Source organism: Merops nubicus, unplaced genomic scaffold (assembly GCF_000691845.1).
Source record: "Merops nubicus isolate BGI_N331 unplaced genomic scaffold, ASM69184v1 scaffold16851, whole genome shotgun sequence".
Classification (NCBI taxonomy): Eukaryota; Metazoa; Chordata; class Aves; order Coraciiformes; family Meropidae; genus Merops; species Merops nubicus.
The window spans coordinates 1-13909 of NW_008586392.1; the positions used below are offsets into that span (position 1 = coordinate 1).

General features: G+C 41.4%; 1 protein-coding gene across 1 annotated transcript; it reads left to right on the forward strand.

The window, feature by feature from the left end:
* Window positions 1-1083: 1083 nt before the first annotated feature.
* On the forward strand, window positions 1084-11542 carry TAF1A (TATA box binding protein (TBP)-associated factor, RNA polymerase I, A, 48kDa; the record flags this gene model as incomplete). The annotated part of the gene is made up of 9 exons (XM_008948643.1): window positions 1084-1253; window positions 2531-2644; window positions 3893-4091; window positions 4855-4985; window positions 5888-6046; window positions 7010-7076; window positions 8239-8359; window positions 10058-10218; window positions 11353-11542. Coding segments are annotated over 9 exons (1265 nt in total), but the record flags the coding sequence as incomplete, so codon positions are not given.
* Window positions 11543-13909: the final 2367 nt, after the last annotated feature.

Consider the following 13909-nt stretch of genomic DNA (forward strand, 5'->3'; position numbering starts at 1 on the left):
TTCCTCCTGCCGCAGCTCTGCAAGCCGGGTAAGGGCGGAGCTGCGCCCGCTCCTCCTCGCCCTGCAGCCGCCGTCCCTCTCCCCTTCCTCCGACCCCGCCGTGCATCGGGGCCGGCCTGCTCCCTCTGAGTCTCGCCATCCGTCTCCCGCCGAGGAGGCGGTTGGGATTCCCCGTTCCCTCCGAGCTGTTCCTGGTCCCCTTGGCCGCCGTGGATGCGCTGATCATAAAATAAGGGCCCATGAGGTGGCTAGTGACGAAAGCCTTCTGGGTCCGGGGGACCGCGACACCCCTAGAGAAGGTCGCTTCAAAGTAGCTTTGCTGTGAAGCACTTTACATCAGCTCTGTCCACGTCAGGTGGCTTCTCAGCAGCTTTATTAGCAGAGCTTGGTTGCAGGAGCCACGGTCCTATTCAGTCTTGCAGTGTTCACTGTGGGTTTGATTTTCTTAGCACTTGGAACCTTTGAGGTTAGAAATAGAATCATAGAATCGTTAAGGTTGGAAAAGCCCTCTAAGATCATGAAGTCCAACCATCAACCCAGCGCTACTGTGACCGCTAAACTATGTCCTGAATTACCATGTCTACAGGTTTTTTTTTAATCCCTCCAAGGATGGTGCCTCCACCACCTCCCTGGGCAGCCTGTTCCAATACCTGCCCAACTGCTTAGCTTTTGGTACTTGAATGGCCTGTATGCAAATCTTTAGCATAGCAGGGTCAAAAGCTTTGATGATGATTAGGAAGGGAAGAGAGTTGTCCGCAAAATATAACACAGTGTCCTGTGAAGTTATCAAAGTACCGCAGTCTTCTCATTTTCATAGGGTGGTATGTAATAATCATCTCTGTTTCAAGTGTATGCAGCTGTGTGCTTTTTGTGGAAAATTTCACCTCATAGGATATTTCCAGCTTTTGGCATAGTCTCACTTCCCTGTGGAGTAGTGGGGTTGTCTAACTTTAAAACCACACAGCTGAAGATGACTTTTTGTAGTGTGTGAGAAAGATCTCGAAATGGTTGACACATTATCTAAATAAGGACTGTGACAGGTGTGGGCTTGGTTGATCCTTAAAATTTATTTTGTTTGTTTAGCATCTTCCCGTGAACACAAATTAAACTTCAGGAAGAGCAAGGAAGCATGTTTAAGTTACATTCAGGATGCTGTGCTACAAAAGCAGTGGAAAAAGGCTGCAGAGTTTCTGTCCTTCTATGTTGAGTCACTAGAGAAAGACTTTTCTCGAGAACCTGTGAATCCATCAGAGGTAAGCTAATATCCCTTACCAGAGTTCTTTTGCAGTTGAAAAAAATACTTGCAGGAAGCATCTATAATTCTTCATACCAACATTGGTCTTAATTAACCGATCACAGGCTCAATTTGGTTTTTTTACTTTAAAAAAAATGGTATCATAGGTAAGACCTGCAAAGTTAGGCAGCTTTCATATTGAAGCTTCCAACACCAAATAAGCAACTACTTGGGTGCTGATGTGGAAACTCTGGGATGGCAAGCTGCAGAGAGTGCACCAGACCTCATCATGGATGGTGCTCAAGGCAGCATGCAGTCCAGTCGCTCGCCAAAAGTCTGCCTCTGCACAGGCGTGCCTCTGCTGTCTGTTTAACCAATCTTACTGGAGCTAAAATTCTGCTGTGATCACACTTTCAGGGTTGCTGAGAATCTGCAGTGTTGTCTGACGTTTTTCCTGGCAGAGTGCTCAGTGCTCCTGGAAGGTTCTCTGGGCTTGCAGGCTGGTTTTGTGAGGTTTCATTGGGTTTTTGTTTTTTTAGTGTAGGCACGTGACACAACAGATGAAAACTTGGCTTGGTATAAGTTAATTTCATCATGAGTGTATCTATGAGAAAGTTGTCTTAAAGTAGTTTTCTACAGTGAGAAAGCAGTAAATGTGTTTGCTGCTGGCATGCTATCGGTCAGAATCTGTTTGGAAGTTAGTGGGCTGTGTGGATTTTTACTAGCTCCTCTAGTACTTGCCAAACTCCTGGCAGGTACTGAGAAAAGGTAGGAGGAAAGGGATCAGAGCTGTTAAGTAAATGAAGTAGTCAAAGGAGGCTAGCCTGGTGGAGGATTTGGTTGCATTGTGTAGGCAGATCTTGAAAACAAGTGTGTTGTAGATGGGAAGCTACATCTAATTGGAATATAACAACATGGGAAGTTATTTTTAATTGAAAATCTCTATTACTAAGCTCAAAGAATTATATATGCCTTGTGTCTCAGCGGGATCATATCAAAGGAAAGCATAATTTTTCAGTAACAGGAGGGGGAAACTTCTCACATACAGTTTTCATAAGCTTTGCTGGAGTGCTGCATTTATAATGAGCAATTATGAAGCACTCACTGACTGTAAAAGTCCTCCTAGATGAATATGGAGATTACTGTAGCAGTAGATAATACTTAGCATTTTTTATTTGCAATTCAAACGTACATTTTTTTCATGTTACAGTAACTATGTTTAATAAGACTTTGTATACAGTGACTGTTGATGTTTCTGTACTAAGGTTATTTTTTAATCTTTCTCCCCATTAATAGATTATTTGGAGGATGGGAACTGAAATTTTGTGCCATCATTCTCATAGCAGTACGAAAGAGTTCAACTCTTTCATAGAGCAGATGAAAACTTTAGGAGTGAAAAGGTATTTGAAGGTGAGTTGCTTAGTGCAGTCTCAATAATTTTCCATGTTTACCTTAACACTTAGTAATTTCTGAAATGTATTACTAATAATAGTGTCAAAAAAGAACCACAAACAACGATACATTTGAATTCCTAATTGTGCGATATTTTCAGGGTTATTCTGTACCTAACCATATCTCATTTGGTCTATATATTTGATCACAGATTTGTATTGTCAGTCCTTAGGAGTGTCTAGATCCTTTAATTAACCTTTTAATTTGTATTGAAACGGTTACATTCTTTTTCATGTATGACCCTGCAATATCTAATGACATGTTAACACCTGCCAAGTTTCGTTTCCAGTTCTTAGTTTAGCCGCTGTGCTTCTGACTAAATAGTTGGACTTAAATTTTGCCACTGTTACCAGCTTGCTTTCTGAGTAGCTAATCTGCATATAAACAAACAGGCCTTATTCTGTGGACCCCTGTGCCACCCAGCTGTAGTTGGGATTTTTTTTTCCTCTAGTGACTCATTCAAACCTATATTGTTTCAATTTCCTTGAATGCTTCTCGCTTGTGATGATCCTCCTGTCTTCCATTCTGTTGTATTTGTTCAAGGCCTTCAACAGTTCTGTATGAGAGTTAACTGGAGCTAACTGAAGGTTTAGGCTTTTATCCAGTGCCTAATAGACATGATAAGGTGTTAGGACATACCTCTTTCAGAGGTTCTGCAGTTGGGTAGCCAAATGAACAGTCAGCAAACATAACCCAACTGCATTTCCTCAAGTTGTTTCTGGATCTTCTTGAGTAGGTACAGCACTTGTTAATGACAGGTGGGGCTTTGAGACAACTGCATTCTGCTACCTTGCTAAGTGCCATGGAGTGTCTCCCACCTGGTGGAGGACTTGCTGCCTCACAGCTTTGTGGAGCTTCCGCCCTTTCCCTCCCCAGGGATAAATCTTTGTAAATGAGATGCGCTTGTAATTACTAATGTGTGCCAGCATCTTCAGACAGAAAAAAAATGACTTGGGTTCTTGGCTCATCTCCATGTCTTCAGTGACACTTGCATTCTCCCATTCCTGCGTTTTTCTCCAAAATTCCTTGTTAAGGTACTATTTGGGTGAAGGAATACGAGTAAAATATCCTTCTGATTAAAATGCCTTATTCTGTTTGCAACGTTTTATATGCATGTCAGTAACGAGTCTCTTCTTTCACTACATCTCTGTGTAGAACTGCTGTTTTGCTGAGAATGTCTCTGTGGGGTGACTGTTTGAATTGCAGGTTTGCTTAGAGCACACCTTTCATCTCCTTTGTAACGGACTCGTAGATGAAGCTTACCAAAACCTGTGCCAGGCAGAGAGCTGGAGGTTTGGAGAACAAACAGCCATTCAGGCTAAAGAAATGAAGCTGATTCAGGCTTACAGGGCACTGTTGGACTACTATAGTTGGTCTAAGCAGAAGAACATCCTGTTAGAGCATGGTCAGTACTTTTTATATTGAGCTGTAAACTTCAATTTGCTTGCTCATGCAGACACCACAGTTTAATGACACCTTTTCCTTTACTAGACTTGAAAATTTGATGGGATGGATGGTAGGTAGCTCATGAGCAGTGGTGGTGGTTGATGCCAAAGTGGCATGCTGACCTGCACTTCTCTGAAGCATCCCAAAATGTTATTCTGAAACTTTTTCTCTCCACAAATCACATTTCTTATATCCAGCCAGCATCACCTAAAACAATGATCAAAGGAACATAGTCACATACAGCAGTGGCTTAATAGGCAAGTGCTTGACTGCTGCTGGATTTTTGAGTGCTAGCAAAAGCCCCTATAACTTGTGTTTGAATTTCAGTTTCTTTAAAATATATTTCAGTCATTACTTGTGTCTGTCATCTAATTCTGTATATATCTGTTGGCTGGGTGTTGTCAGTTACAGCTCTCTGCTTGTTTCTGTGAAAACTTAAGTATTTAATTTGTTTTATAGACCTCGTGCTGGTAGCATCTGGTCATGGAATGCTACCCATTGTGCCTCGTATGTTGAAATTGGATGTGATAATAAATTTGAATGAAGAATGGTGAAAATTTTTTTATTTCAATACTGAACAAACTGAGGCTACTTTTCCTAAAAGCTCTCTGACTGGAGTCCTTGCTTAGCAAAGTGGGATTATCTCTTAGGTGCATCACTTTTTCCAATATCCCTTTTGATTAGCAGAGCTAACTTTGTGGTGTTCTTTCATGTTTTGGTAGGTGAGGATGCATTTGAAGACTTGTCTGTTGAACAGGAAATGCACAGTTGCTTTCGGAAGGCAGCAGTGAACTTAAAGGAGATTATTAAAATACCTGGAGTCTGGGATCAATTTGTGAAATGCTATGTGGATGTAAGGGCATGTTTTACAGATACCTTCCTCTTGGCTTGCCCTGTTGAATTTTCATTAAGATGTCTGTCTGCAGATTTTTTTTTTTGTGTGAGGGTGACAACTAAGTATTTTAAAAGCAACGCATCTGTATGCCAATCTGATGGGCTTTGATTTAGAGTGTGGTTTACTCCTGGTAGAGCTGCAGAGCCTGCACGGAGTACAAAAAGAGCTTTATCTGTGCATTGGCAAGAAAAAGGAGTAGACAAACCGCTTGCATGTTTAGTCTTCATGTTGTTAGTACAGAATGTGGAGCACAGCTGCTTTGTTTAAATTCCTGAAAAAAAGTTCTCTTTTTGGCAGGGCAGTGTTTTCCTGGGTACACTAAATGTTAAGGACACCAGATGTGTGTGCAGTCCTTTGCTTTGTGGTGGGGTTTTGTTTTGGGTTTTTTTTTGGTTTTTCTTATAGTTGCTTGGTACTTGTAATTAATGAAGTAAGTTAATCTTAAAATCTGTTTGAAATTATTTACTTTTTGTAAATGTTCACAAGCTCTGACTTCTCTGAGCACATCTGATGGAATTTTGCGTGATGCTGGCAGCTGCCAAGTTCTCTCATTGAATTCTCTCTCTAAAGACATGGCAGGCTGCTTCAGTGTCTCTTTCCAGTGAGCATGTGCTGGTAATTCTTTGACAGGTGTTAAAGGACTTTTCCCCTGTAGTGGCTTCTCTGTGTGAATTTTTGTCTTATCAGTGGTGAGAGCAGCTGGTACAATGAAAATACTCTGGTCTTAGTCTTACCTAATATCCTCCACTCTATTTAGATACAGGCTATGCTGTTGGATAGTTCTGCGGCAGCCCAAAATTAGTTGTAAGAGTTCAGTTGCTCATATGCGGCAAACTAATGACGGACTTCACTTCTCCTAGTTGTTGGAGTTCTACGGAGACCATAACGAAGCCCGCCAAGTGTTAAATGAATATGCCTACAACTCAAAGTTCCCTGCTAACCCCAATGCTCATGTTTACCTCTACCAGTTCCTGAAGAGACATGGCGAATCAAAGAAGGCGCTTGTATCTGCACTGAAGGTACCTGTGCTGTATGAGATACAGGCTGGGGCCGTTACTGCTCCATGGGGGTCTGGCAGCTGGGTTCAGCTGAACCCCTGTAACGTCGTTTGCCCTCCTGCATGCTTCGTGGGGAGCAGGGGGTTAGAGGAAAGCTAGTGAGAGGGATGCCAATGGTGGGGCAAACAGCATCCTTTACTGCCTTGGAGGTCAAGTCTTTGTTTTTCCTTTAGCTACATGGTATAGCTTCTTAAGGCCAGTAAACAAGCTCAGAGGACACGTTTTTGTGGTTCTGGAAGTCTGTTGGTAGTCATGTATGTCATGCACACAGATTTCTGTTACAGTTTGGTCTTTACAATATTGAAGAAATTATTAAATGCCTGCTCTTTCATACATCTATTCTGTCTACCAATTAGTTTCTCTGCTTGTTTTCAGTGAGCTGTGCATTTAAGCTAGAAGAGGAGTTAATTTCTGCAGGCTGTTAGCAGTCCAGGCCTTGCTTTATTAGTCTTTGTGTAGAGCTGCTTTTAAATTCCCACTTTCCATGCCCCTGGTCATGGATCTCGGCAGCTTCTTGCAAGCAATGTTTTGCAGTCTGTGTTGCCACTTGATGGCACTAATGTGCTTTTGTTGGGGCAGGTGTTTTAAAACAGCTTCATAAAGTGTCAAGTTTTAAACTGTAGCCTACATGTATAAAATTCCATCTTCTCAGTGCTTTTTAGCAGTGGCTTTAGGCACTAGTCTCGTACAAGATAGTGACAAGTCAGAGAACTGGTCTGATAGGTCCAAAAGCTGCAGTCCGGTCTGCAAAATAGACCTAGGTGATTATCCTTTACATCAAGGTGCTGAGGTTCCAGATTGCTAAATTTTCCTAAAACACCCCAAACTCTGGAGCCTGTGCTTCTCTTGATCAGGCAGAAGTCTTCAAAAGCTTTCACATTAACATAACGTATCTGGGTTTTGTGGGTCTGTCTTTATTTTCAGATCTTGCACGATATTGTTCCTTCTCATGAACTGATGATAGATTTTAATACCATGCTTCAAAAATCAAGTAAGTCTTTAAATATCTTTGTTCTTTTCCTTTATGTTAATCTAGAATAATCTGAAATTATTCTGAAGACTTCTTCCTGCTTTTTCAAAATAGTTTTGTTTGTTAAGAAAAAAAAATACCCAACCCCAAATCCCAACTCCCCAGTCACAGGAACCTTTAGGTTGGATGTGTGAGCAGGCATTTACAAACTTTTGTAAACAAATACCTTTCTGACTCTAAAGGCTGATCAAAGCAAACTGCTGTAAGGCACAGCCAGGATCTCAAAAGTAACTTTTTTTTTTGAGGTACCCTACTCTTAATGTCAGGGTCTGGATTCCCTTTTTGGAATTTTTCTTTTCTGGAGGAATTGAGCTGGATCTATGCTTTTGTTCATTGTCATTGATCAAAGAACAAAATCATCCTCCTCTTCTAGCAGGTAGAAAAGTCTCCAATTTGGAGACTGTTTTTCCACTCTGCTCCATTGCATTTCAAGCTGTTTGTCTTCTTGTGATCTGGTATGTTCCAGCAAGTCAGCAGATTGGTGAAATGCCCTTGAATCAGGATTGTTCTCTCTTCTGCTTTTCCTCTTTGGGAGGGGAGAAGAAACAACCTCCTGGCTGAAACCTCCCTTTTGCTGTTCATCTGTGACACGTTCACAAACTTCTCTTAGCTAATGCACATGATCTGATCTGTGAAGAAGAAAGTATTTTAAGAGCTCTGCTGATACATAACTACTGATGTGAAATGGCAGTCTCAGATTTCACCTTTTTTGGTGGCATCTAATGATTTGAAGTGTTCCAGAGGCATTGTGTCTTCTTCCCATGGGAAGAACATGTTGAACAGCAGTGCCAGTTGGAAGCAGTGAGCTTTGGAAAGAGCAGCTATGGCAAGCAAGACACTGTGAGATAAGTAAAAGGTCCTGTGTGTGCCTCTCAAGTCAGCAGTTTTTGAGCAGGATGGGAATAGGGACAGAGTGTCTCTAGTATGAGTTTTGCTCTGGAGCCAGAAAGTCTTCCTTAACTTTATCTCTTGGAAGAGACAGAAGGCAATGGGAGGAACCCTCAGTAACAGGGATAGTAGCAGTATCTGGGGAGCCAGGATGGAGAACTCTCTTTCACTTGTTGTTTACTAATGCATTCAGCCTGAGCTAAGTAATTAATTAATCAGCCTAATCTTCTTCCAGAGAAAAGAAAAAAACGTCGCCTGGGGCTAGAAGTTATTTTTGCAGCCTTGGATTATGCTGGCTGGAAGGAAAATGTAAAAGCGTGGAGCTGTTTGGCAAGACAGGTGAAACAAATTGTAATGTAAGTATCACAGAATGGTGGGGTTTGGAAGGGACCTCTGGAGATCATCTTGTCCAACCCCGCTGCCAAAGCATGTTCCCCTAGATCAGGTTGCACAGGAACATGTCCAGGTCGATTTTGAAAGTCTCCAGAGAAGGAGACTCCACAGCCTCTTTGGGCAGCCTGTGCCAGGGCTCTGGCATCCTTAAAGTAAAGAAGTTTATCCTGAAGTTGAGGTGGAACTTCCTGTGTTCCAGTTGGTGTCCTTTACCCCTTGTCCTATCACTGGGCACCAAGGAGACCAAACCAACTTCATCCGCTAGACATCCACCCTTTTAAATATTGATAAGTGTCAGTAATATCTCTGATACAATGGGCTAAAATTAAATATGCCAAGTCTCCACCTTTGGGCAATGGACAAAGTGACCCTTTGTAGCCTTTGTCTTGGTGCTGGTGAATGGAAGAGTTGTCTGGCCTACCCTGAGTTCTGTGCCAGTGCTTGACTGCAGCACCCTTTCATTGGGAGAAAAGAAATTATTAATGAGGAGATTTTCAGATTTCCAGTATGGTTATGTGCTTGTGCAGGAAGAATTATTCAGATATTTGGGTAGTGTTTGCTGCCTGTCATGAATCTCCCTCTTTTGGGGGGCTGGAGGAAAAACTAGTTGTTGGGTGTTCTGCTTTGTTACTACGTGTGCATTATTTGAAGCTGGTTGGAGAGTTGCTGGGCTGGAGTAGGGGCGTGGCTGGTACCACACAGACTGGTGTGTTGTGGGATGGTGGTAACTGCTACCCAATGCAGCCAGTGTATGCTGAAAAGCTGAGCCAAATTGCCTGGCAGTTTATGTGTCCTTGCCAGTGCTGACAGACATGGCTTCTGATGTCAGAAGAAGCCATCTTGGGCAACCTGTGTCCAGAAGGCCTCCAATCTCTAGACTTTATTGTACCCAAAAACAGGGTGTTGTGTGTTTTAAGCCCTGTGTATTTACAGTAAATTAATTCAGTACTTAATTTGACCTGTTTTGCTGTTTTATGACCACTTCTGCCTACACAGCATCTGCTGTTAAAGTCCAGAAGCTGGTGGGTTAAAGTTAGGAGTGTTGTTGCATAGGGTTAGTAAAAACGTTATGATACTCTAAATTTGCCTGCAGTTTTTCATTTGAAGACACAAAGTGTCTTGTACAAGAGTATCTTGAAATATACTGGGCATCTTGATTGTTTTATGGGAGTATAATTTCCCTGTTTTAAGTAGTTTTTAGTTCTGAAATGCTTGGTTTAAGGTTTTATTGCAAAGCTGTTACTGGATAAGTTAGTCTTTGAGTATGTGTAGAGTAATGCACACCTTTTCTAAACACAAACCAACCCCTTCATGCTATTAACTTGTTGACCAACTTGAAGAAACTTTCTTATTACTGTTGACAAACTGGCTCACAAGTCAAAGGCTTGCTTCATTTCACACCATAATCTGTGTTACTGCCTTGTCTAAATAAGACTGCTGGAGTTCACCTCCTGCCTCACTAGTGTTGCCAGGGATTACCAAAAAAAAAAGTAATTTCTGTTTAGGTTAGTATTTCAGTCTGCAGCATAAGGTCAGTGTGTCTGTGCTAGCAATTCATTAGACTCGTAGCAAGCTGATTATAAAATTCAGTACGTTCTAAACACCTTTTCATTTTAAGCTTTTCTGTAACGTGTTTTACCTGTATATTTTTTTTTTTCCAGTTCTGAGAAGCATCTTGACTGGATCAAGCAAGAGTGGAACTCCAGAAAGGACTGGTGGCCAGCCTTCCATTTTAGCCATTACTTGGCAAAAAGGAATTGGCAGGAAAGCGAAAGCCTTTCTTACGAAAAAGCTCTGGTGGCTGGAATCTTACTGGGAAAGGGTAATACTAAATGTTCTTTCCTTTTCACAGCATGGAAGAGAAATCATTATCTAGCTTTAGCCCTAATGAGTCAGGATGCAGCTGATCTATTCCTTGGAAGAAATAGTTTCTTTCTTCAAGGAAAGATTGCCTTTGAAACTGAACATAAGAAAAATGTTTTAAATTGGATTGCTATTCGACAGCGAGGCATATTTTGCATAACTTGTCTTACCCTGGTTTCTATTCTATTTTATCTGGCCTTGCTGAGCAGTCACAGTACTATTTATCTTGTTGTTTAACCTTCAGACCACAATTTGAAAAATGCACAACATGCTCCTGAGTGTTGTGAGGGCCGTGGAAGGTTTGTTTGCTGGATGCCAGCTCAGGCAGTGTCTCAGCAAACGCTGGGTAGCAGCTGGTCGTTAAGGACCGTGGGGGTGTTGTTAGGCAGGAAAGAGGAGGACAGGGGGTCCTGAGTGAAAGCCATCAGCAGTTTGGTAAGAAGATGAACATCATGACCTCTTCAGTAGCATTCTTTGAAATGCTGCCAAAACCAAGTGGAATACCAAGAGGAGCTGCTAAGTTGAGAACAAGAATATGGTGTGGAGACTGTGGCTTACAGACCAGTTGGGCTTCTGGTTGATAGACAGCTTTTCTACAACTTTATCTACTGGACTTCCATTTTTTTTATATTGGAATTAATTTCTTTCAGTAATATGTTATAAAATTATCTCCCAGCCATTATTTTCAGATGGCTAATAAAATTGTTCCCACTCTGTTTTTTCTTTAATGAAGTTTCTGTGCTTATTGGTGTTAATATGAGCCACTATTTTCCTTATCCAACACAGTAAGTTAATGTATGAAATACATGCTGCTTTACAACCTTAAAATTTTACTTTGTTTTTACTCTTTTTTTTCTCTTTAGTGATCTATTTGAAATTTTGCAGGACACACATACAGTTATATACTTATAGGATGTTTTCAGGTCGAAATGAGGATAGATTATTTAATGCTGCAGTTGTATCTCTAATGTGCCTGTCTTGGATTATTTTATTAAGAAAACTTTCCTAGATGTTTGCATGTTATTTAGACAGGGAAAGCATTTTGTATTTGCTTGTATCACAGTATAACTTAATTTTATTTTTTTTTTCCTAGATTGCAAGTACTTCAAATATGTATCACACCAAGGCTGCAAAGCTCAGGTGAAGAGGTTTCGGATACTGAAGAAGTTTGTGAATAAGCACAATCTTGTCTATGTGAGAATATCTGGTCTTTCAGATTCCTCTGTACAGCCTTGATGAGAAGGCATCCTTAAGGTTCTTGCTGTACTGCTTCCTCTGTGAAAAGGTCTCACGTGTTGCTGTTCTTCTAAAATGTCTAGGCAGACCCTATCGACTCAGTGCTAGACTGACATATATTTCTGTAAAAATGCTTTGGTTTGTATTTATTTTATAATAAAATGAATATAAATCGACAGATGAAATTGAGGAACTTCTTTAATATTGTCCCATGTTTGCGTGAAATGCAAGCAGTGTTGATTTCAAATACATCTTGAAAAGTGTTTAGTGTTACGGTGTGGAATTTCTGTACCATTAGTATTGTAGGGTTGATTGTGTTTAGGTGTGTAGAGAGGGATTTAAATGACTGCTGGAATGTAGTTCAAAATCCATTCAGGACTAGCAGTGGCATTTGTAATAGGTGTAGAGTCTTAACCTTGGCACAGTACATGATGTGCTGGGAAAACAGGCTCAACCTGTAGAGGTTACACAGCTTGCTGCTGCTAACTGATAATTTCCTGAAGAATATGGAAAATTGAGAGGCATGTATCAGATATTTTTGTGTGTATATTGAGAAGATAGGTTGTGAAGATCTACTGCAGCTTGCTCAGATGCATGCTCTACTTCAGCCTATCCAAAGGCGGTTTTTCCACGTGTCCTATCAACAGGTTCTGTGTCCAGCTCAGGGATTGTTTTCACACTGAATGATGAGAGTGGAAGGTTGCTGTAGCTTCAAGGCTACAGAGGGAAGCTTTGTTGCAGAGCTTTGAGAGGGCAAAGGCACAGAACTACTGAAAACTTCTCTGCTTAGTGGAAGAGATTTTAGAATCTTTTTTGCAGTCTTACCTGTGAGATTAAATAAGCAGTGTTGCTGTGTTTGGAAAGCAAATGTTAATGTGGTGTCACAACCTAGCATTACAGTTTGCTTGAAAATGACACAAAAATGGTTTCCAGATACTAATTCTGTTTTAATGACAGGGCTGTAGAGCTCTGATGGATGAACTCCTGGAACTACCTCTGGGAATGAAATAAAGATGCCTTTAATAGCGTAGTAGTATATGAATAAGTATGGCTGTGATTTTAGAAGTTGAATGTTTATCTGGTATTTTGGTCTGGGTTAATATTGGTCTTATGAAATGTACCTTAAGACAAGGTATCTTAAGCATTGAACTACTTGCAATGATGTATTTTATCAAAAAAAAAAAAAAAAGGCAAAGCGATTATTCCTGATTCCTGACCTGTGCGCTGGTTTAGTTCTAAGAATGTTGCTGTCTTGTTCTACGATAGTAATTTTTTTGTTGTTATAGGAGATCTTCAACTGAATTTTCACTGTTTTTGATTGTGAAATTTCAGAATGCTCTTCCTCTGCATCCCGTAAGGTGTCCAGCACCCCTGGGAAGCAACTGCCTGTCAGTCTGAAGACATCCAGACTGTTGTCCCAAATGACTCATCTTCATGGGTTATGCACCTGGACAGTGGGGCTAAAGCTGTCCTGGGACAGCCCAGGGAGGCAACCAGTCAGGGTGTCCCTTCCCTAGAGTCCTTACATTATCATTCTGTTTGCCCCTCTGCACCTCCAGACTTGCACAGATGGAACTTGGATAAGCTGGTGATGCTTCTGTGATGGGCCTGCGAGCATCCCAGTAGGGTATTATTTGGTCTTTCCCCTTCCATTGTTTCTCTGTGCTCCTTTGTGGTCATGCAGAGGAGTTGCTATAATGTAACCTAACAAAAATAGAATGTTAGAGCCCCTGCTGCTTGTTGAGAGCTCCCATATAATTTCTCTTTTGTCCCGTTAGCTGCCTGTGGGAGTTGTGTATGCCTTGCAGCAGCTGAGAAACCATCTGTTTATTGAGAAAGAAATGTGGAACAAAGCTGCAGAGGTTGGATTAAAGAAGAATGTGCTACGGAGAATGAGAGGACAAAGAGGATCCTGATGTCTCTGAAAAATCTGTTAATCCACTCTGCTCACAGCTTTACTCCTATGGCCTCTGGAAGGAGGATTGCTGCTGGGGATCAAGTTCTCTCCTGGTCCTAGAACTACCATGCTCGTCAGCAAGCAGAAGAGCGGCACAGTCCCAGCTTTTATGTAACTAGCTCAAACGTTGCTCTTTCCTGTCCTGCAAGAAAGTTGTTCTTTCTTGATACCATAGTACTTACTCCTGAGACAGAGGTGCAGATCACAAGTCCCAAGTGAAATTTCTTGTCCAGATCGCTTGGTGCATACTGCATTTTCAAGCCTGTGTCTTGTACTTCAAACATGGTAACTTCTAATGGATTGGAATGTTCTGCTTTGGTTCTGAATTCTGTGCTCTAGGTTTGGTTTTCTTATGAATCATTCTCCTCATCCTGTGTGCAGAACTGTGGCCAAAAAAACTCAAGCTTTTTGAAGTTGAGTACTGAAGGAACCCTCACCAGCTTCACTGCCCTTCTCT